General features: G+C 41.7%; 3 protein-coding genes across 4 annotated transcripts; all 3 read left to right on the top strand.

The window, feature by feature from the left end:
* The first annotated feature begins 647 nt into the window (after positions 1-647).
* On the top strand, positions 648-10,337 carry LOC139921392 (protein FAM117A-like). Of its 2 annotated transcripts, none has more exons than XM_071911611.2 (8): positions 648-1,295; positions 1,719-1,861; positions 2,614-2,709; positions 3,152-3,268; positions 4,115-4,243; positions 4,474-4,675; positions 6,816-6,987; positions 7,863-10,337. In XM_071911611.2, exons 1-8 carry the CDS (start codon positions 1,172-1,174, stop codon positions 8,134-8,136), a joined length of 1,257 nt encoding a protein of 418 aa, XP_071767712.1. In that variant the 5' UTR covers positions 648-1,171; the 3' UTR covers positions 8,137-10,337. The 2 variants fall into 2 exon arrangements, with proteins under 2 accessions (XP_071767712.1, XP_071767711.1); XM_071911610.2 differs by having other exon boundaries at positions 1,716-1,861.
* Positions 10,338-11,487: 1,150 nt separating this feature from the next.
* Positions 11,488-13,839, top strand: ndufa4b (NDUFA4 mitochondrial complex associated b). The gene is made up of 4 exons (XM_071911614.2): positions 11,488-11,549; positions 13,141-13,229; positions 13,366-13,426; positions 13,663-13,839. The coding sequence occupies exons 1-4, from the start codon at positions 11,508-11,510 to the stop codon at positions 13,717-13,719; spliced, it is 249 nt and encodes an 82-aa protein (XP_071767715.1). The 5' UTR covers positions 11,488-11,507; the 3' UTR covers positions 13,720-13,839.
* Positions 13,840-15,067: 1,228 nt separating this feature from the next.
* On the top strand, positions 15,068-21,463 carry cenpt (centromere protein T). Its single transcript, XM_071911613.2, has 13 exons — positions 15,068-15,374; positions 15,814-15,934; positions 16,026-16,176; positions 16,284-16,377; positions 16,622-16,758; positions 17,017-17,080; positions 17,315-17,460; positions 17,830-18,720; positions 18,893-19,198; positions 19,282-19,381; positions 19,648-19,815; positions 20,232-20,336; positions 21,020-21,463. The coding sequence occupies exons 1-13, from the start codon at positions 15,289-15,291 to the stop codon at positions 21,147-21,149; spliced, it is 2,499 nt and encodes an 832-aa protein (XP_071767714.2). The 5' UTR covers positions 15,068-15,288; the 3' UTR covers positions 21,150-21,463.
* The last annotated feature ends 334 nt before the right edge of the window (positions 21,464-21,797 follow it).

Genomic DNA, 21,797 nt, shown 5'->3' with positions numbered 1-21,797 from the left:
CACATGCACACACACCACCCAAAATCAGCCCGCTGTGGAGATACACCTCACAGACAGTCCACCCAAACAGTGCACACACACCCAGCTGGGATGATTCAATACCCACCAAGATAGCATGATGAAAGAATTAGCGTATGAATGAATGTGATGAACGTGATGAGGAATGAATGAAAGAATGAAATACACAGGTAGCAGGAGCAGGATAAGCCATTAAAGTAGACTCAAAAGGGTAAAATAGCTTCAAACATCAATTAATGGGGGCTCAGTTGTTGGTGTATAGGCTTCAGGACAAAAAAAATAGGACTCTTCCATCTATTGCCAATGTTGAAACTCACAATTATTCATCATATGTATATTTAGTTATTTCAAAAGCTGATCAGAAAAACTTATTTCAATGCCAAATTAGTAGTCCAAATCAATTAATATGACATATGAATTAGGGGCGGTGACATCCATTTTCATCGTCCAAGTTTTGATGGATTGATGGTGAATCGCCCAATGGGATCGACGTGATCGATTCCACTAACCAATCCAAACTGAGATTCAAAACTGGACCCACCCCGTATAATTAAATCCACACCAGCGTGGTGGTGCTGGTGGAAGTGTTTGGAGTTTGCGTAAATCAAGAGCGCAGGGAGTAGAAACTGTGACCACCTCGCAACTTTCTGGGCCACCAAAATACGCTCCGCTCCGAGTAACTACAATGAAATGTGCTTCCAGGTTTGCTCAGAAGACGTAGGACTTGAAGTTAATTGAGTTTGTGAGGCTGGAGCTGCTTCCTTGTTCGACAACAGGGTGAAATATCTCAATATCCTCACAAAGAAACTTTGCTTGCTAGGCTGCTAACTCGCACAAGCCAGAAAAAAAAAAAAAAAAAAGAATGATCACCGGTCGAAACTGGCTCGCAAGCTATCAGTAACGTTTCTTTGCTCAGTTAGCTAGGAGTTGATAGGGGTATATTCAGTTGGAAATGGTATTTATATGACTAAAAACTGGATTTTTTTGACTGTTTTGAATAGTCATCACCGGTGAAAGAAGACGAGTTGCAGCTGGTAGCCAAACCACCACTAGTCTTTCCAAAGAGCGCCCCCAGTTTTCTATCAAGCAGGATATCCCTTGCCATTTTTCAGCTGGTCCAGCGCTAAGTTGTCCCAGGCTGTTGTTGGGGAAGATGTCCGGCCGAAGTGGAGTTGGACAGACCCGGGGAGCAACACTGGGTCCGCAGCCCCTCAAGGCAACCATTCCCTATCAGCTGGCCAGCAAAGCTCGACCAAACTGGAGAGATGGCAAGTCAGGTACGAGGTTTACAGCTGCACACTCATTTCTATCACTTTATACATTTATGTCACTTCATAAATAGATGCATAATTCATTATAAGGACAGAAATGTTCACAAATTGGGTAATGTGGAATAAATAAAATCTTGCAAACCAGATACACGGGCAGCAAAACATTGTCATATGTCAGCAAAGAGAAGGCATTTGCCAGACTAGTCATTTGATAAAACATGCCTTTCTTTATTTTCCCTTCCTATTTATCATTTTGCAAAGATAGGGAAAGGATGCTGCACACATTTAATGTAATTCAACCAATACATTTGCATTCGGAGATAAACTGCATCACCAAATGCCTGCCACTCTGTGCCATAACTGACGGAGACTGTTTAAGCCCATCTGTTGTCGCATGTAAAATGAAAAGTTGTCTCCTACTGACAGCAGGGAAGACCAAGCCGCACCAGTTGAGCCCTGGCATGAGGCGGACAGTGTCTCTGGACGCCATCATCGGGCCCTACCTGCAGGGACACTGGCCTAAAGAAGCAGAGGGCCAGGACAGCCTGTCTCTGGAGGACAAGTCCACCCAGGTCGGCTCCAAATGAGGAATGTCCCTTGGTCTTTACGGATTAAGGCTGGCAAAGTTTAATCGAGGCTGTTTGTCAAAAAGAAAAATGAATGGAATGCATTGCTTTGATATATTCATAGTAAGCATAGCTAAACCTAACTTTTTTTTAAATCGTTGTTGTGTCTGTGCAATGGTGAGGTAGTGTTATGTTTGGGCGGCTTATGGTAGAACAGATTAGTATGCAGGTTTAGCAGAGAAAGAACCTGAGGGGAGCTGGAGGGAGGGAGTGTCTGGTGTTTGGGTAGCTGTTACAGAGTGTGAACCACAGCCATGTGAACCGGCCCTGAAGTCAGCTGACGAGGCCGTTTTGGCTGCACCCATCCTCTCTGCTCTGTGCAGGCAGTCGCCACTGCTCTCTGGTTGCCCACATCCTCCCCCTCTCTCTGTTTTTCTGTTTCTCCTGCTCTTTCATTCTTTTTACAAGTGCAAAGAAGCAGTCTGTGGGTGTGGATGATGTGATGTGGCTGCAGAGCAGCCTTTCAGCACAGAGTGCAACTATTCTCATATCCAATATGTGTGCAGACCTGATGTAATCTGTGGCCTAGTCCCTAGTTCCTCATAGAGCTCCCAGTCTTAAATTTCAGCATGATCATAATGCAGGTTCAGGGTTAAGCTTCAAAAATGTACACTGATTAATCAGCCACATGTGATCTCAATTGAAAGGCATATAGTGCTTATGGCTGCTGACCATATTGTGCTGTTTTCCCTCTCCAGACCCCAGACTCGTGGGCAGACGAAACCCAGAGCATGAGAAGTGGTAGTGGACACAAACGTTCTGCGTCATGGGGCAGCGCAGAGCATCTACGAGAGGTGAATCACCATGTCAACATTGCTCAACATGTGTGTTTGTAACTACCAGGTTGACCAGGACTGGATTCAGCTGAACTGGGTTTTTGTGTGGTATCAAAGAGAGGGCAAGGGCTTGACGAAGGCCTATCCGCCTGTGTCAGGTATTTTGAAAACATTGAGCAACAGACTGCAACAGACCAAATTATCTCATCCCTGAAGAAACTTCCCTTTTTGACAGCTTTCACTAGAACCTCATTCCACATCACATCTGTTCTTTTATCTGTGCGGTCACATCATGAGATTTATCACAACTTTAAAAAAAATAAATAAAAAAAAATCACAAAAGGCTTCTAAAGGAACCTGGTTGTAAAGTTTGTGACGCATTGCAGTTTGAGTGTGAGACTTCCTCTGTACGTGTGTGTGCATGCGTGTGCTGACTGACAGTAACCTCTGCTCATCACAGATAGCCAAGCTGAAGCAGCAGCTGCAGCAGCGCACCAAACCTGGTGTCTCAGGGGGCCACGACAAAGACAGCCAGCGTAGCTATCCTCAAGGGAGCTATAGCCCAGGAACTACACAGGTATCTGCCCTCTCCTCGCCACTTGCATACACTCTCATTCTTGAGTCATTACTTTGATACATGCATGCGTATGAATTGATTGTGTGTTGTGACTAATAACTTGATGAGTTGGAGCTGAATGGTTCTTATTAATGCAAGGTACCCGACTTTATGCCGTGTGATGCATTTTAACACCATGATCATGCAAAACACAACCAAATCTGTCTCTGAGATATCACTGTGCCACTAGTATCAGCCCACCTCATGACAGCTGTTCAGCAGAGACGAACAACAGGTGAAATGATAAATTCACCACAATCAATAACCAAATAGTGCAGCCCATCACAGGAAGCGAATCAAATAAGCCCCTGAGGCAACAGGAAGGCGACCATATCTCATGTCACTTCTCATGTCGCTTCTGCTTTTCAGAACAAATTCACACTTCTGCTTCTGGCCACAGCTGTTTAGCACCGTTTTGTTGTGTAGTGCCACCCTTCACTGGCTTGAAGCAGTTCCCAGACCCAAGTGCGGTAACATAACAAACTGACAAGGAAGTTAATAAACCAGATTTGCACTTGAGAAATACTTCCAAGCATATGAAGCAAAACTGGGACGGTATTTGTTAGCTTTAAGGATATGCAGACTTGCCAGACGTCAGTTTTAATAATGGTTTTGCAACTTCCTGAGTTACAGTGCCATCTCTGGCGCAGGTTGCTTTAATAGCTCACTCATGAAGAATGTGCTTTGTGCACTGAATAGGTTTACATTGGAAGGCTTCAGAATGTGTTTCGTGTCTAATTATTTGTTGAAACTTGTTTCTCAAGGGTAGCTGCCTACAATTCTTTTAACCTGTTTGTGTGTCCTCAGACCCAGCCGGTTTCCATCCCCCTCGCCCCCCTGTCCCGACTGGCCCCTCGTCTGCGCTGCAGCGTGGAGGGCCTCAACCAGGAGCTGGAGGGCATGTTCATCTGCCAGCCGCCGCACCACCAGCACAGGGTAACTGTCAGCCACTCATCACACAGCACACACACCTGTGAAAAAAGTTCAGGAATTGTTCAATTATTTTAAAACATGCGGGTAGTAGACGCTTCGTCTCCAGATTGCCCCATGAACTTTTTGTACTCCTTTTACAGGCATCTATAATACATTTTTAACCGAAGTATCACTTTAAATAGTAGTAGCTTTATTATTCGCTACACTGGGTGAACGGTTTCCTCTCTTGTCAGCTCTTTGAGGTTCCAGATGGCCACAGGGCTCCAGTCCCTCCTCAGAGCTGCAGCAGTGGCTCCCAGAGCGACCCCTCCACCACTCCCCTGTCTATCACCTGCTCCTCATCCTCGTCCACCTCCTCCTCGCCCTGCTCCTCTCCCACCTGCCTCTCCACCTCCCCCCCTGAGTCTGAAGACCTACCTGTGGACTTGGACCAAGGTCAGTTTTTCAGCATGACTCAACACAGCCTATTCATTTAACTTGTTAATGGGGGAAAAAATTTACTTTTAGACACAGTCTTGCATCTATCCCGTGTTTTTATTTTCGGTGTTATGTTCAGGGTGACATACAAGCCTGGTTTCTACATGCCAAAAGTTAAATCAAAACTGGGGGAAGCGCTCCCACTAGATCCAGATTTATATTCAGTTTTTAGTAAGACAAACCTAATTTTCTTGAGTCAATTCTATAAAATAAAAGAAACAAAACAATCATTAACAAAACCATCGGCTACATGAGTAGTCAAGGCTTTGCTGCTAGCTTTGCGAGGCTCGCTCAGCAGAACAGAAATGGCCCAGGATTATGCCACATTACTATAATAAAACGCATACAAAAAATAGTATAGAAAGTCCACTCAACAGTTGGACTGGTAAGTATAGCATTAAATTGAAGCCAAAAGGACAGCTGATACTGCTGGTTTGTGATGGTCTGCGCAGCAAAATTCAGTAATAGTAGGTAGTATAGCATGATGAGAGCAGTATCAATTTGTCAGTGGAATTCTGCATTTATCAAAATGAGTTTTCAGTTGGGTCTTAAAAGTAGATAGATTGCTAGTTGTATTTCATCAGGATAATTGTTCCAATATCTAGAGGCCGTGCACGTACTTGGGAGTTCCTGTCACATGTTCCTGTGTCAAAACCGTTGTCTCTCCTCGTGATGAGGATGTTCAAGAAATGAAATTTGTGTGCATCATAGGACTAAGGACAGTGTTAACTACCCTGAATCTTTTCCAGCGAATCATCTTGTGTAGGAAAGGGTTTCTGGGATGATGAACCATCTCTTTCTTAAATATTCCCATGTAGAGGTTGTTATACTCTGGAGTTAATATGCTGCCTATAGCTTTCCCAGATCTTGGACTGTATATATATCGTCCTTGAACATGGAGAAAGTTCCAAGTGAGGACTGTATCTGTGAGTTCAATGATGGGAACAGTGTCTGGGGGTCTTTGATCCAGGTAATAGGCAATGGCTTCTAGACCCGTTATGTGGGGTATATTGGTGTACAGAGACTCCACATCTTGCGTGGCCATAAGCATCCCACCTTCAGTGTTACCAAGGGATTTTAGTGTCTCAATCATGTCTATGATACACAGGATGGAAGGGAGGTGACACATGGTTTCAGGAAAAAGTGTACAAATGTTCAGATGAGCTCACATTCATTCCTCTTTATTTCCCCACAGTCTAATAAGAACTTTGTCATTTATTTCCTGAGAAATAGAGAGCTGAGAATAGCAGAATTTATGTTCATAGAATTCAGTGTTACTCAATTGCCTGTGTGTTTCTCTTACATGATCATCTCTATTCACTTCAAATGTTGGGAATAAAATCTTAACCCTAAAGTAAAATCAGCTGGAAGTCATATGTAATTTTAATCAAGAAAGAAATTGTAGTGGTGAAGGTCATCTTCTCAGCTAAAATTTGAAATCGAACTTGGGTTTAGTTTTCTGAGAAAGCTGATATTTTATTTTTGGTTAAAAATATAATTTGCTTGTTTGAGTTTTCTTAGACCCATTTCAAATTTAAACTTGTGCTTTGATGTGCTTACTTGAGATTACAAAGCAGCTGCAGTGCTGCTGTATGTATGATGTAGTGCGTGTTGATGCTACTGTAACTGGACAAGTTATTTTACCCTTGAAGATTACATTTCAGTCAGCTTGTAATAAACTAAGTGCAGTCACACTTGCATAACAGTCAAAGCTAGCAGTGCTGTTCCTTGCTCAGTGACCAAGGAATAATATTACACCTATACTGTTGCTATGCTTAGACAATGGGCTATATGCCTGTCCTTTTTCCCAGTGACATTTTGGACTTTCCATATGGCCAAATTTGAATAAATGCCATTTTTAATGTTTTTTTTTTTTTTTTTTTGTGCTAATTTCCTGTTTCGGTAAGTAGTGTCTGCACATTTCTTCAAATCTTGTAAGCTTAAAATTTACATAAAATAAAAACCTCAAATGTAAATGCATTGCTAATGTCTTCATGCAGCTGTGTACTTTATTCATCTTGAGAAAATGCAGGTGGAATCATTGGTTATGTGGGCTGAATGTTTTTGTTTTTTTTCTTCTCATATTTTCCATTCTCAGGTTTGATAGAGAGTGCGGAGATCTGCCTGCTGTCTCCATTCTCCTCCCATAGTGAGGCTGACCTCTCCCTCCCTCTGCTGCTCTCCTCTTCCCCACGGCCCAACAAAAGTTGCTGCTTCCAGAGAGAGCCCCCAGAGGGCTGTGAAAAGGTCCGCGTGTGGGAGGAGACCAGGTAGGTTTATTGATGCACACCACAAAAGCACATCTGAACAGAATCAAGACAGACTGTACCCTCATGTATGCTCCACACCACGCCTATTCAGTAACTTCAAGTAGCCCAGTCAGCTCTCCATGGGGAAATATTGAATTAAGGGTTTGCTGCAACATTGCATGGTATAAGAAGAGAAGTCTAAAGTGAGCTGAAATGGACAAACCTACTGTTTAAATTCAGATTAAGTTGATGTATGGATGCCCTCTGGTGGTGAATATTTAGTATAGTTTGTTTTTCAACATATTCTCATTCAATGAAAAGTTATACACCCTTGATTCATACTATACTTACGCGTAGGCAGCCACATTATTATTACCTAGAACTGTGCTGAAACAACTTTGATTAAGATTAGGCAACTAATACTATTTGGTTAAAGTTAGGGTAAGGTTTTGGTCATAGGTAAATAAGAAAATCTTCTGCTTAAAATGAGAAGTTTGCTCATGGCAGAAGTCCACGAGTTGAGAATTAAACATGGTTTGTTGGGAGTTGGAGGCAAGTGTATATGCCCATCCACCACCCCGACCTCCACCCGTACTTTCCACCATGCTATTTCAAACTACTGTTAGAAACTACTGCCTGTTTCAGTCTTGTGAGCCCCACCTCCTGTTTCACTTGATTCACTGAATGTCATATGAAATTACGGTTCATTAATTTTCGTATTATGAGACCATTTTTACATTTTCGTTCTTGTGATTCTGTAACTTATCTTGGTGGGGAGGCGCTTCAAGTCCACACACATTTAGTAATCATGAAATCTGAGGTAGACTAAGGAATGACTAATCAGTCATTAGATTTCTAACAACCTCCCTCTTGTCTCTCTCCTTCTCTCGGTCTAGTGCTCCACCCCACCCCAAGCCAGCCTTGATCTCCTCCTGCCCAGACCCCAACAAGGTAAACTTTACCCCCCATGGGGGCTCAGCCTTCTGCCCCGTCAGCCTCCTCAAGCCCCTGCTGCCCTCCATGGACCTGTTGTTCCGCAGCCTGGCTGTCTCCCCAGCGAGCGGCTGCTCAAGCCCCGGCACGGCCTCCTCCGGCAGCCTGGGTCCTCCTCCGGATTCTCCTGCTGCCTCTGCCATGGGAGAAGGCTCTGGGGAGGGCCTCGCTTTCTGATTACAGAAAGCAGCTGCAGACTCCTTTTTCTTTGGAAATAATATGCATCATGGAGATATCTCCGTTTCTCCTGATATGATCAAAGGCATTAAAAATTGAGAACAAAGCAATAGAAAAAACGAGGAATAATTGGCGAACCAAACCATATTAAACAAGTCACTAGTCACAGCCCTTTGGTTAATATTTCTTAAAACCGTGTGCCAGTAGTAACACCAGACCCGCAGCCTATATTCTGATGGCACTTTCCAAATTCGCTTCATTTTCATCACAGCTTTTTTTTTCCTTAGAGACATGTTCATTCCAGTTCATGTTTCTTTTTTTCTGGCTGTTGCTGTTTCTGGAACTGTTAATAATTTGTTTGATATACTTATTTGAAACGTACAGCAGCAGTCAGACCTTTTTACCATAACCTTGCCTACAGTTGGCTGCAAGTTAGAAAGCTCTAGTGGTCTGGGATGGATTTCCTTGTTGAGCTTGCATTTATTTTAGGAAATGACCGTATGATTTTGCTTCCATTTTTTTTAGATGGGTAAAAAAACCTGAAAAAAAAAGAAAAAAAAAGAAGGTAGTATTGGAAGGGGAATTAATGTCCTCTTCATATGCAATCCAAAGGACATGCTTTATAATCTACTTGTTTGGGTTTTCCAGGCATCGTAACATTTCTGAATGAAAGATTTTTTGTTATTTTGTAATCCAAAGAAGTATTGTTGGCCAAACATGATGGTGTAAGAGAGAGATGGGTGTGTGTGTTATGACAGGACTACTCTACTGTTATTGTGTCAGAGTGTAATGATGCTATATGATTTGTCGGGGATGCACATTTGTGGATGACTGACCCCCTCACTTGCTGCACAGCTGTTTGTTTTGATTTTTGTGTTTTCAAAGACGCCAAGACAGACTCACTTCACATGTTGATTGTGGTTTTGTAACTCTGGAGAGTGGTACTCGTGGTAGACCGCAGTCCAGACCTGTCATTTCTGTACAGAGAGTTGGGAGTCAGAGTGTCGTTCTCCGGAATAAGAGGCAAAACCCCTCTTGGAGAAATCTGGTTGCTTTTTAGTATTCAAAGATATTTATCTACATTTCAACTGAAATAGTTTCCTGAATTTCTAAGTGGTTACAAAGCGAATTCTAACATTTCTTGAAATACAAAAATGCAATGGGGTTTACCTTGCCTAACCTTGCACCCTTGGCGGTGTTTAAGTACAAAGCATGACAAATCAGTTGGTACTTTTTTTTTATTTTTATTTTGTTGTACTGAGTGGTAAATGATGCTCAGTGAAATCACATTTGGGTTCTTGAAATCTTAAGGGAATTTTCCAGTTGTTGGACTTGGGTAACAAGAATACCTTAAGTTTGCAGCTCATGCATTCCTGCTTAAAGATTGTACAGTATTTGATATCTTTGTTGTGATGTACTTGTTTACTTGCAAAAAAAGGTAATTTGTACATATGTTAATGGACAAGGTCTCTCTTCTAGGTGTGTGCTTGTTTGTATGTGTATAGTTTTGTGAGGTTTCACAACCGAGTTGACTACCTAACCAGTTTTAGTGGTGTAGAATCGTCATCCTTAATGTTTAGCATTTCTCAGAAGGTGTCCTTTTTTTCCTCCACCAAGCTGACTAAATGATGTTCAAATAGTTTTATTTCTAGTAGACATGTTTGCACAAATTGAACTGCTACTTTTGAGTCGCATTTCTTATTTTTATATTGACTTTTGTACTTCATTGTAAATTTAAGAGTAGTTATGTGTATTTTCTACATCTTTTCAATTATCTGCAACATAAGCTAAAAAAAAAAATTCTGTTCTGATGTTACTTTTAGTTTTGTGCTCTGTCAGTAGAGTTGAGGCAGGTGTACCAAGAAAATAGTATCGGGTGGATTTTTATGCACTTCCAGGAGAGGATTTTATGTGGAGAATGTCTTTTGTTTTTGTTTTTTTCCCTACAGCCGTAGAGAATAATTTGTCCTGGGGTTGTTGTCTTTGAAACAAATTTTGTGTGTGTGTGTATGTGATTGGTCTGTGATCTTTTGACTAACCCACTCCCTAGTTTTAGTACCTTGGTGAGATAGATTGAAACATTGTCTTATTCCAAACGAGCCTCAGTTTGAGTCAATGTTTTCTGAATCTGTGCGGATGCTGGGAAAAAGCTGTTATCTCAGGTTCTGTGTTTTGTCCACATAAATATATTATTGAGAATACGTTGTCTCTGATTTATTGAATTTGATTCCATAACTCTTCATGCCGCGCCTTGCTTTCAGATGTTTACAGTAGTGTGTAGTAGTTCAAAGATTGATTTGATTTTGGTAAATTGGGTCATAGCAGGAGTAAAGTAATAATGCATACAGCAACTTATTTCAACCACTAGAACTTGAGGGGAAAAATGAAAACAAGTTTATAGCAGATATGCAGGGTGTACAAAATGTACATTGTTTCCTCCCTGCCTACTCACATGTACCCAGATTAGTATTTATTGATATAAAGGTACCCAGATTAGTATTTATCGAAGGTCCTTGCTGAAGTATTCAGACCCCTTGACTTCTTGCACATTTTATTTTTTAGTCAAACTTATGAATAAAGCACTCTGTTCTATCAAAGTTCTTTTTAAATGTAGCAATTTGTGGAAAAGTCCAAAATTAAAATTACAGAAGTCAAGAAATCAAGTTTGCATCAGTATTCGACCCTTCTTCTTCATTGGAGCTAAATTGCCACACTAGTAAAAATTGGCTCAACATCCCTTATCTGTTTCTCAGGTGTCAGATTATATTTAGCAGTTCTGAACAATGTTCTCCTTTCAAACTTTATTTTGTAATTTCTCTTTGTTGCTAATAAAAGCTGAGGCTATAGGTCCCTTCACTAGATCTTAGTGGGACTCGATGGGATTTTAGGGTGTAGGCTGGACTCTCCATCAGCACAGTATGGGATACATGGTTCATTCATGGGTGACATTATAGTCTAAATCATCCCTTTCCAATCTCTATTGTCAAAAAATATCAATTTCACTGGGTTTTTTCGGTCCAATTTTACTATGGAAGTCAATGGAGAAATTGGAACAGTACAGACTCAAACATTTCACCTTGTGGACTTTCACGAACAGTGATGGGAGGGTGTTGGTTTGTTTACTTTGGAACTTAAAGAACTGGACTTGATAGGCTGTAGCTACATGATATACAGTAGGACATGTATGGCTTGAAATGTACAGGCATTGGCATACAGCTGTTGTCGTTGCATTGTGGGATTGGCTGACAGTAGAGGAGGTGGTGTTTGGTGTGCAGGAACAGTGAGATCCCCCCGGTGGTCCGCAGACGCGCGCGCACCGGTCCGCAGATATTCACTTTTAACAGATATTATCAGCGAGAGGATTATCCGCCATGCTAGGGGTCGTCGCCAAGCAGCTCAAAAACCACCCAGCCGTAAGTTTGAACACCGTTACTGTTTGATGATCTGTGAACAACCCGGTGACATTGAAACGTGCTTTTACAGGCAGTGGGTGAGCGCGCCACCGGTTACGCGCGCGCGTTTGCAAAAATCAGTGTCCTTAATTGATTAACTGTAGTGTTATTACCGTATGCTATAAGGAAGGCGAAGTGATTTACTCAACAAGACATTGGTTCTCCACTGTTGAAGCAACAATTGTGGATGACAGCCTCCAATTATGCGCCTATATTAAGGTTACATTGGAATTGCTAAGGATTAGAGGGTAAATATTTTATTTTGCCATCGCTCTTTATATGCAAATGTGCGACTGCAAACATTTCAAATAGTCCCCTAATTAGATCCAGTCCGCCACAGATGAACAGGTGTCGGATGAAATTGGCACAGGCAGTAACAAGCGCAGCTGCCCCGAGAAATACACGACCATCTAAAACTCTCCTTTTTCCCCCCTATGATCTAAATCCATAACGGAAAATATATAGTCTTCCTATATGGACTTATAGTGTTTCTAGTGCTCAATAGTGAGTTTTAGTGACGTTATCGCACTTGCATGATATTTGACTCCTATGATATCACTATAATATTATTTTAATATTTAATAATAGACTACTTATAGGTTTGCTCTGACATTTCTATAGTATCCCTCTAAACTTTATTATAGGGTTAGGCTACTTTGTCTCTTTTTCGTGAGGAACAGCATTCAAAGTTATTGGCTAGTGTGTCACCTGATCCAATAAAGGACGATGATTGATAAAGGAATCGATATTGCAATTGTCTTATTAGTGGCTGAAGGGCGAGATCAACTCGACCAAGAAAAAAAACACGCACCACATGTGCATGCCTATAAGAGGAAAATACCACCAGCCATTGCTGTAGGTCACCCCAGCACGTATACAGTACAGTATGCCTCCGCACTGGCGTAACTCTAGGCCAGACCAATCTATAGCATGCTAGACATGGGCACTGCTTATCAAGGGCGACGGGGTGAAAGAACTCGCTTTACGGCAGCGTCCATATTAACAGACCAGGGGGCTGTGGTGGTGTTTTCTTTCTATCTGAAGAGTCTGGTGTGAATATGATCAAACCCCTAGAAGACCCTGGATGTCAGTGTTGTCTCTTTAGATGAAGCATGTTAGTATTTACTGAGCTATTCTTGCCATAATATTTTAACAAATAAGCCATGATAGGCTATATAGCCTATATATGGAAATTTATCTCAAGACTGTGGCATATATATTGAAAAGTCATGTGATATGCTATACAAGTCACACACCATTCTCACTTTGGCATGATTGGCTTGCATGATTAAGCTTAAACAATTTGTTTTGCTGCTGAACCGGCCATTTCAAGCCAGGAGTGTCAGCCATAAAGGCATATACCTTTAGCCCATGATTGTTATATGATACTTACTGTAGGCTAGGCTATATGGAAACATTAATGTTAGGAAACTGTCATTTTCACATCCTGGTGATTTTGCCACTGGTTAGTTTGAGCCAACTGTACAAATAATCTCACAGTTGCTATCACTACCTGCCCCATGGTTCATTTGTCTTGTTTCTCGCCCTGCAGCTGATCCCCCTCTTCATCTTCATCGGTGGCGGGGCAGCCATGAGCATGATGTACTTGTCCCGGCTGGCCCTGAAAAACCCTGATGTGTCGTAAGTCTCTGACATCTGAGAAAGTATAAAAAGATAGACAAGTGGTTTGTCTATGTCTGTGAATAGTCATGGAGGGGTTAAGTCATGTGCCGTTGTGGCAAGTTATGATGGAGCTCCCTTCTTTTCTTGTCCCCAGATGGGATCGCAAGAACAACCCTGAGCCCTGGAACAACCTGCCAGCCGATCATCAGTACAAAGTACAAAGAACATCTCTGCACACGTTGCATAATGCTCATCTGATCATTTCCAATTGTTTTGATATTGTTGATAATGATAAGAAAACATGTCAGCTTTATTAGATTTAAAGCACCGGCCTATTTCTATAAGAGATAAACCATATCTTTTCTATGTTATCTTGCCTCAAAGTTCATATTCCCCTCTCATATTGACTGTGTGTGTGTGTGTGTGTGTGTGTGTGTGCGCGCATTTCCAGCTCTTCACAGTCAACATGGACTACTCCAAGCTGAAGAAAGACAGGCCTGATTTCTAAGTCGGGGTGTCTGTGGCATCTCTCTCCCACCGACATTGTGTTCAGTTTGTGGAGCCTGTGCACTTTTTGCCAAATAAACCCATAGCACTTAAAGAAGGGGAAAGGGGTCATGCATTTATCTACGACAGTTGTCTGTAAGAATAAAACAGGCAACCACCTGTTTTAGTAATTGATTTATTTCACTGTGTTGTAAATTATTTAATGAACATTGCCATTTAAAACTATTTCAATGTTGCCTCTCTCTGTCACTTGTATTTTTTTGTTGCACTGTTTGAGTTCGCATCCGCCTCGCTTCCACAAAATCTTATATAGAGACTAAAGTACATCACATTATATCAGCACTTTTCTGATAGTACAACATAGAAATGATTCAAGTGCATATCAAGATATTAAAAGATTCTGTTAAAGTATTTTGGAAACTTATTATAATCCATATATACCAACTGATGGATCGAAAGACACAAACACATGTCGGCTGTGAATTCAGTGTACCTGAATTAAATGTTAGGGTGAGTAAAAAAAGTACTGTACTGTAGAAATGATGGCAATTCACCCTGCTTTGCAATGGATACAGTAAGGTACAACCACTGAAACAGGTGATTTGTTCAGATTCTGGTGCAGCTTTGATGAGTGTAAAATCTTTTTCATAAAGATGCAGGGAAGATATTTGAAATATTCCATACATTGCTTCGAATAAGCAAACTGTATTGATGTTTCATTTTCATGGGTGCCTGCTCACATAGGGGTTGGGAGAATTTAGGGGGTTAATGAACTTTCTAAGAAAACATTAAGTGATTTAGAAATTGCTATTAGTAAAGCAGAAACAAAAACATTAATCTGGCATCGGGTTATGAAACAGTGGCAGGAGTTATGGGATAAGGAGAGCAAAGGCAGACCTCTAGCCCATATCAAATTCAATGGCAGGTCTTTAGGAAGAAGCTGAAAAGAGGAGTGCATTGTTGGTAGCCTACATTTCTAGTTCACACATAATTAAATTCCTCTTTAACATCCAACTGGAGAATGTGACTATTGTCATGAGACGGTGGAACTATGCAATATTCATGTGAGAGACAAAAACTGTATGAAAAATTGAAACACAAAGGAATTAATATGAATATATATTCATCAATGAGGAAGTGTGGTGTTTAATACCATACTTAGTTTTCTACAAGACTGGACCAGTTGAAAGGTCTAGATCACATCCATGTCTCTTCAGTTGGTGGCAGTAGTGCTCCACAAATGGCTACAATCCGCCAATAAAACAGAAGTCAACGACGACGACGAAGAAGAAGAAGACATCGCGAGATTTCACTTGAACGTAAGGCGGGACAGCTGAGTGAAACTAAACAGCATTAGATAGTCAACAGTTAGGTAAGCAATGTTTATCTCTGCAATAAACATTTTTGTCCTCAGTTCAGCTTTGTTTGTTTGACATCTTCGGCAAAATCCTCGTTTAGAAAGAGCCGTAACACCCCCGGTGCGAACTTAGCTCATCTAAAACAGTTAATGTTAATGTGACAGTTTGCTAACATTAGCTAACCCAGCTGACTGTTTTAGCTCGGCTTCCAGATGGATTCTACGGAAGACTTGTCTGCTCGGATCCTGCTGAAAAATGTACTCCACACCGAGCTACCTAGGACTCCTGTTACCCGCAGGTAATTCCGTTGCACGTTTACCTCCATAATATTGGGAAAGAAACTAACCAATAGCATTGTGTCAAATTGTGTTTGCTTAACGTTAGCGTTGCAGGGCTTGGTAACTAAGGAAACACTAAGCAGCGTTACACTGTGCTACTTTAGCTAGTTGCTTGACATGTAACTAAGTTAACATTAACGTCTCTCATCATGAGTTGTGCTGACACGTTATTTATATTACACAGGTATTTCTCAGCTTTAATTAAACTCAGTGAGCAAACATTATACAAAATGCATTCCTTGTACATGTTAGTCTGACCTAATATTAGTCCTCACACAGAGTGAGGTGGATGTTTTATGCCAAGTATAGCCATAGTAGGATCTGTTTCAGCTACTTACACATCACTCAGTGATTGATTGTCCACTGTTTAGTAAAGTATGAAATCTAATTTCTCTTTAGTTCCTCCCAAACACAAAGCTCCAGCAGTGTTCGGCGCAGCAACAGACTGAGTAGGAAGGATGCTGGTGCCCAAACCCCACAACAGATCCTAAGGAAGAGCCTGAAACATAAGATCCGCGAGGTCAGGAAGATAAGCTGAGTGCTGAGTGATAAGCTTGCAATTGGTGAATTTGTTGAGTTTCTTAATGTCCAACCATCCACCTCCCTTCCAGAGTGCTTCCAGGATATCCCTGCCCCAAAGTAAGAGAAAGACCATCTCAGTTGTGTCCAGAAAGACAAACACGCTTACCCCAGCAACAGCCTCGCTCCTGTGTGATGATGGCGTCACTCCAAGGCACCTACTCAGGAACATCTTGCGTACAGGTGTGCTTGGGCTTGGCCTGCATGTATTCTCAAGTCCTGTAGCTGTTTTTTTTTGTTTTGTTTTTAGTTGTTGTCCTTTAACCGTGCCTCTTTCTCATGTGGTTCAGAGCCTGAGACGTCCCTCTTGGTTCAGGAGAAAGTTGTGTCGAAGAAGCCACAGCTGCCTTCAGCCAACTCCAGCATGAGCAGCAACAGTTCTAGGTAGGCTATGTGTGTGACAGGGATGCCATGCTCAGGATGGTGGGAAAAGCTATCTATCTATCTATCTATCTATCTATGAAATTGTAATAAAGGTAGTAGGAGATTTTGTAGTACTGTTAGGCCATAGCAATATCCACCTCTACCTACAGTCTTTGCGGCAATATTGTCTGTTTGCATGCAACTGGTCATAATGGCTAAATTATTTGGTCCATGTTTAACAGGTTTATATTTGCTTGACTTCTAGCGCTGGGCTGTCAGGGCTGGATCTGCCTGATGTAACTGTAGCCAACCCGGCCAGCACTGTAAAAGGACTGAGCAGGAAGAGACCACGTCGGAGCCTGAATGTAACCGCGTTTGAGAAACGGCTTAAACACGGCAATGGTAAGGTTAAAGCCACTACTGATGTGATTGGACTCTGGAATAGGTGTGTACAGGACCCTAAGAATGTTTTTTGTTGTTATTGTAAATTCATACATTTACAGTTGGGCTGGAGTGTTTTCAGAGAGCTCACACAGCCACACAGATGTTTTGGGTTCAAAAGGTTCACAGACAAATGGTGTTTAGTAAAATGAAGGCTGTTTCAGTGAACAGTCATCATGTGTGTTTTGTTGACTAGCCTTTGGGTGCTTCTGCTTGCAGATGTTGAAAAGGAGGGTGAAGAATCAGCGGATGACCTTTCCTCACTGTCGTCCAGTTTGTCAAGGTAAATGGCTTATTGGGGTTTCTTACTTGACTGCATTGTCTTTTAATTGTCTCTGATCAAGCATTTGGCTCTTCAGTGACTCTTGAAATTCATGTATGGCTGATCTGCTGTGAATGTCTTTACTTGGAAAAGCTTTTTTTTTTTTTTCTGATTTTACAACAATTAGATCATTGGCTGTTCACAATGTCAGAAAGTGAATATGATGGTGTACAGCCTATCCAATTTGTTTTGCAGTTCTGCCACACTAAGTCTGAAAACGCCCTTTGTGGACGTTCGAACTGAGAAAAGGGGTCTTCAAAGAAAGGTTCCTAACCGCCGAATAATCAGCGTGGAAGAATTTGGCGCTGGTGTGCATAGAAGGCAGATGGGTAGTGATCCTGGTAAGTGAACTACTTAGTAGAATGAAGTTCTTCCTCTTTTCTTTATCTTTTCCCTTTTTGTTCTGTGTTTAAAGGTATACAAGTCACTGGGAGCACCGATTACTTGCTTTTAAAATGAAGATTTGTCTTATGAATAGACAATGCTAAAGAAATACCCTGCTGCTTCCTGACCTGTCTGTAATTGTAGATTTTAAATTCCAGCTCAGCTACATTACAGAGCAGGTGGGATGGGGTAGTGTATCACATTACAGATTGGGAGGAACAAACAGTGTAGGATGTGTTGAAACAATTGGGTTGGCTGTCTTTGATTTCATCACTAACATTCTTAGTTTTTCCTCTATGGTTTTCCCCCTGCTCGCTCTCTCTCAGGGGCGGTGGAGTGGGCTCACGATGTGACGGCCCCGTCTGAGGGTTTCACCCTGCACCTGAGCAACCTCAGCGAACCTGATATCACCACTGACATCATCAACCATAACACAGCCCTCTATGCCCAGCCTGATGCCATGGATTCCAACTTTTCCATCGTTGCAATGCAGGACAAACCCACGGTCATGGCGTCTCAGATTCAGAGAGATATGAGAGAGGTGGAGGAAGTGGAGCAGAGACAGTTGGTTAGAGAGGAATCGGCTGCTGGATTTCCAACTGAAGAGGAGCCTGTGGCTGAATCTCAATCTGAGGAAGAGGAGCCTGCGGCTGATTCTCAATCTGAGGAAGAGGAGCCTGCGGCTGATTCTCAAACTGATGAAGAGGGTGTTGCGGCCAAGTCTCAGTCTGAGGAAGAGGAGGGTGCAGCTGAATCTCAAACTGATGAGGAGGACACTGCGACCAAGTCTCAATCTGAGGAAGAGGAGGGTGCGGCTGAATCTCAAACTGAGGAAGAGGGTGCTGTGGCCAAGTCTCAGTCTGAGGAAGAGGAGGGTGCGGCTGAATCTCAAACTGATGAGGAGGATGCTGCGGCCAATTCTCAATCTGAAGAACAGGAAGGTGCAACTGAATCTCAAACTGATGAGGAGGATGCTGCGGCTAAGTCTCAATCTGAGGAAGAGGAAGGTGCGGCTGAGTCTCAAATTGAAGAGGATGGTGTGGCCACTGAACCACAAACTGAGGAGCTTTTTGAATCTCAGACTGAAAAAGAGGATGATGGGAAGCAGGAAGCCGAAGACGTTGAGCAGCCTCATGATGTGGAGCACATCAGTCGAAGGGCTCATCGCTCTGAGGCTGGACTCATGCCTCTTACAGGACCCAGAGCCACAGAGGCTGGTAAGCATGTCAACAAATATTATCTCTCACTGTATTTGTCATTGTCAGCTGACTATTAGGCAACATGACACAAAAAAGTGAAACAAAAGTGACATAAGCTATCCCAAGTGCATGGCAACGTATTAAAAGTGAGATTTCTTATTTAACAACTAAGTTATTTCTTTGCGTGTAGAGTCCAAAAGACACAGCGATGGTGATTTCCACACCAGCCTGGACATGGGAAGCAGTGAGAGCAGTCCGCCTGAAGTTGGGATCCCTGACTCGGCCTCATCCTCACCCCAAGGAAATGCCCAGGAAGACGCTAGTAGAGCAGAGGCCAGCCCTGGTATTGAAAAAGAGAACTCCATTCTTCTTCTGGCCGATGATGCGGAGGACAGCGTTCACCTCAGTGGTACTTCTCCTGAACAGGATGCCGCTCAGGGCCCTGCAGACCAGGAAGAGGAGTGGGAGGATGAGGGAGATAGTGATCAGAGTGAAGGTCAGTCTTTCTTCCATACAATTTTTTTTTTGTTATGGGAAAAGAATGGAATGACTGATTATTCTATTTTCTAAATTCTTTAGAGCTCTCCATGAAGACTCCTGCATTTGTCAGAGAGAAAAGGATTTTTTCCCCCCGTGATCCTCTGACTTCACCTACTAATCTTAAAAATATTCAGGCCAGGCAAGTCACACTCCATGTTGCACTGGAACATGCAAACCTTGTACTCTCAAAATATCATCTTCTTAGGAATTGAGGATAAACTGGCTTGTTGCTTACTGACGACCCTGCATTTTTTGACATTTAACAATACCCTTTGAAATGGTTTGACTCGGTCCCAGGGTGATAAAATATGTTGTACACATGGTGGAGAATGTCAGATGTAATTTGTTTCTGTGGAAAACAATATAACAATTAGGTCATGGTACTTTAACTGTTTATGCCACCAGTGCTGCAGCTGAAAGTTTAGCTCCAGCTAAACCTAAGAGAGTGACCGCAGTGAAGACAAGGCCAGCCAAGAAGGAACCAGGCCTTCCCAAGAGCTACCTTATGGGCGTGTTCAAGCACTTTGCCAAGACAAAGGTCTCTCCTGATGTGTACCCTGTCCTGAAAGAGATGTAAGCAACTATGTCTATAGAGGTGTTGAGAGACTAAACATTTCTTACCTAGTTAAACAACAAGTTTATATTTGCAGTTGAACCACTTGACTAACTGAAAAGTAGTGAATTAATTACATAACTTGGCTAGTTAGAAAACTTTCTATCTATCAACAGGATTTACACTGAATGCTCTGTTCCATTGATTGTCCATAAAGATAGCAGCCTCCTGGATTGATATCATTTGTAACTACCAACCCATGGCACAGTGCTATGTACACACTGGGTTTCCACAATAGAATAAAATCTGTGTTGACATGGGGATGCTTTTTTCGTTTTGCACTGTAACACGGTGAAGATGTCATGGATTTCACTACGTTTATTCACCTGCTTCATTGTATTGTGGAGAATACTGATGTAATGTCATTGGTTAACAGAATGGATAAGTTCTTTGACCGACTGGCGGAGGACTTGGAGGCGTATGCTACACATGCAAAGAGGAAAACCATTGATGTTGAGGATGTTGAACTTCTGTTGAAAAGGTAGGTGTTTGTGTATGTGTGCAGTTTAAGTGGATAATCATTGAATTTCAGTGTTCAAGGATGTTTTTCATATGCTTTTTATTTCATATGTTTTTTCATTCAGTTTGCATTTGTGATCATTCATCTCTATCCCCTATAGCCAGAACAAGGAACCTGTAAAGCACAGAGTTGCTCACACACTGATGTACAATTCCTTTAAAAAGCAGTTGGAAATGGGGGTATTGGGGGAGAAAAAGAGGAGTACCAAGAGGGATTTACTGTTTTAAAAACAAACTTTTCAAAACTTCAAACATACAGTACATTGTATGAGGCCATAAAGCCAATCCTCTATTTACAGTAAATCGAGTGACTCCACAATCTAAAATTACATTGATGCTTCTTTCTCTGCTTTCTAACTTTTATTTATGTTGCGATTAGTAAATGGTCACAAATACTGATTGGCAGGTCCTAGGTCACTGAAATAACGTGAATGCGTGAATATCATGATATTCCCATTTAACAATGCATTCTACATGCAACATTCTTTTAATTCAAACTTAATTTACACACCTAAGTTAATGTAGAAGACTGGATTTGCAATGATGGTCTATCAGGGCACAAACATTGCAAATGATACAAATACAAAAAACACCTGACATTTTTCATTACAGTTAACTTGCTTTGTGTGTTTTCACACTCTCCAGACAGGGTTATGTGAATGACAAGGTGCCGGTTCAAGTGCTGATTGAGAAATATCTCCCTATGGAGTATCGCAAGCTCCTGATCCCCATTGCAACCAGTGGAAATGTTGTCATCCCCAAACAGAGGAGATGAGACGCTTCACACATCTACATTTTTTGCCGTTTGGTTGTCGATCTCTTGGTATGGACTTCTACAGATTTTAATTACATTGTGCATTTTATTGGACAAGTGACGTCTCCACTTTTAAGCCTGTTTAATTTCCTGGAAATGTAAATCAAGTCATCCTGAATAGTGTAAATATTTTCTAACATGCTTTACCAGGTGGTCAGTTTTATTTGTCTGAAAAGAAGTTTGTGTGGCTTTACTTATTTGTGTATCATATGCGTTACCCATTAAAAGAGAGAAGCACCCTAGTATCCTTACAACTTTCATCACAGCATTGGCTTGATGATCTTTTTGTCATTACTATATAACATTGCATGGATAGTATGCCTCACCTTTCTTACTTCATTTATGATTTCATTGTGGCACTTTCTTCTCTGATAACCTGCAACCAGGAAGATGTCCAAACTTCTAAAATAATGAGAGAAATCTTGAAATAAAATTCTGTAAATAAGTTCTTATATGTTTCTCTGTGCTTCATCGGTAGCCATTGAAGATGTAATACATTTTTAACTGCAAACCTGCCACTTTGGTAGGTGGCTTGATTGACCCACGAGGAAACGGTTTGAATTTCAAGTTGGGTTTTTTTAAGTGTTCTTCAATCTAGATCGTCATTCT

This window comes from Centroberyx gerrardi, chromosome 20, assembly GCF_048128805.1.
Source record: "Centroberyx gerrardi isolate f3 chromosome 20, fCenGer3.hap1.cur.20231027, whole genome shotgun sequence".
In the NCBI taxonomy this organism is placed as follows: domain Eukaryota; kingdom Metazoa; phylum Chordata; class Actinopteri; order Beryciformes; family Berycidae; genus Centroberyx; species Centroberyx gerrardi.
This window is presented reverse-complemented; position numbering and strand designations above follow the sequence as displayed.

What these genes read in the sequence shown, in the direction of transcription:
- cenpt (XM_071911613.2), top strand. Translation starts at nt 15,289, where the DNA reads ATGGATTCTACGGAAGACTTGTCTGCTCGGATCCTGCTGAAAAATGTA. An exon ending in CTGTCGTCCAGTTTGTCAAG is followed by an intron (nt 17,081 to 17,314) that starts GTAAATGGCTTA and finishes TTTGTTTTGCAG; the next exon opens with TTCTGCCACACTAAGTCTGA. An exon ending in TACCCTGTCCTGAAAGAGAT is followed by an intron (nt 19,816 to 20,231) that starts GTAAGCAACTAT and finishes ATTGGTTAACAG; the next exon opens with AATGGATAAGTTCTTTGACC.
- ndufa4b (XM_071911614.2), top strand. Translation starts at nt 11,508, where the DNA reads ATGCTAGGGGTCGTCGCCAAGCAGCTCAAAAACCACCCAGCC. An exon ending in AGCTCAAAAACCACCCAGCC is followed by an intron (nt 11,550 to 13,140) that starts GTAAGTTTGAAC and finishes CTCGCCCTGCAG; the next exon opens with CTGATCCCCCTCTTCATCTT. An exon ending in CAGCCGATCATCAGTACAAA is followed by an intron (nt 13,427 to 13,662) that starts GTACAAAGAACA and finishes GCGCATTTCCAG; the next exon opens with CTCTTCACAGTCAACATGGA.
- LOC139921392 (XM_071911610.2), top strand. Translation starts at nt 1,172, where the DNA reads ATGTCCGGCCGAAGTGGAGTTGGACAGACCCGGGGAGCAACACTGGGT. An exon ending in TGGAGGACAAGTCCACCCAG is followed by an intron (nt 1,862 to 2,613) that starts GTCGGCTCCAAA and finishes TTCCCTCTCCAG; the next exon opens with ACCCCAGACTCGTGGGCAGA. An exon ending in CGCGTGTGGGAGGAGACCAG is followed by an intron (nt 6,988 to 7,862) that starts GTAGGTTTATTG and finishes CTCTCGGTCTAG; the next exon opens with TGCTCCACCCCACCCCAAGC.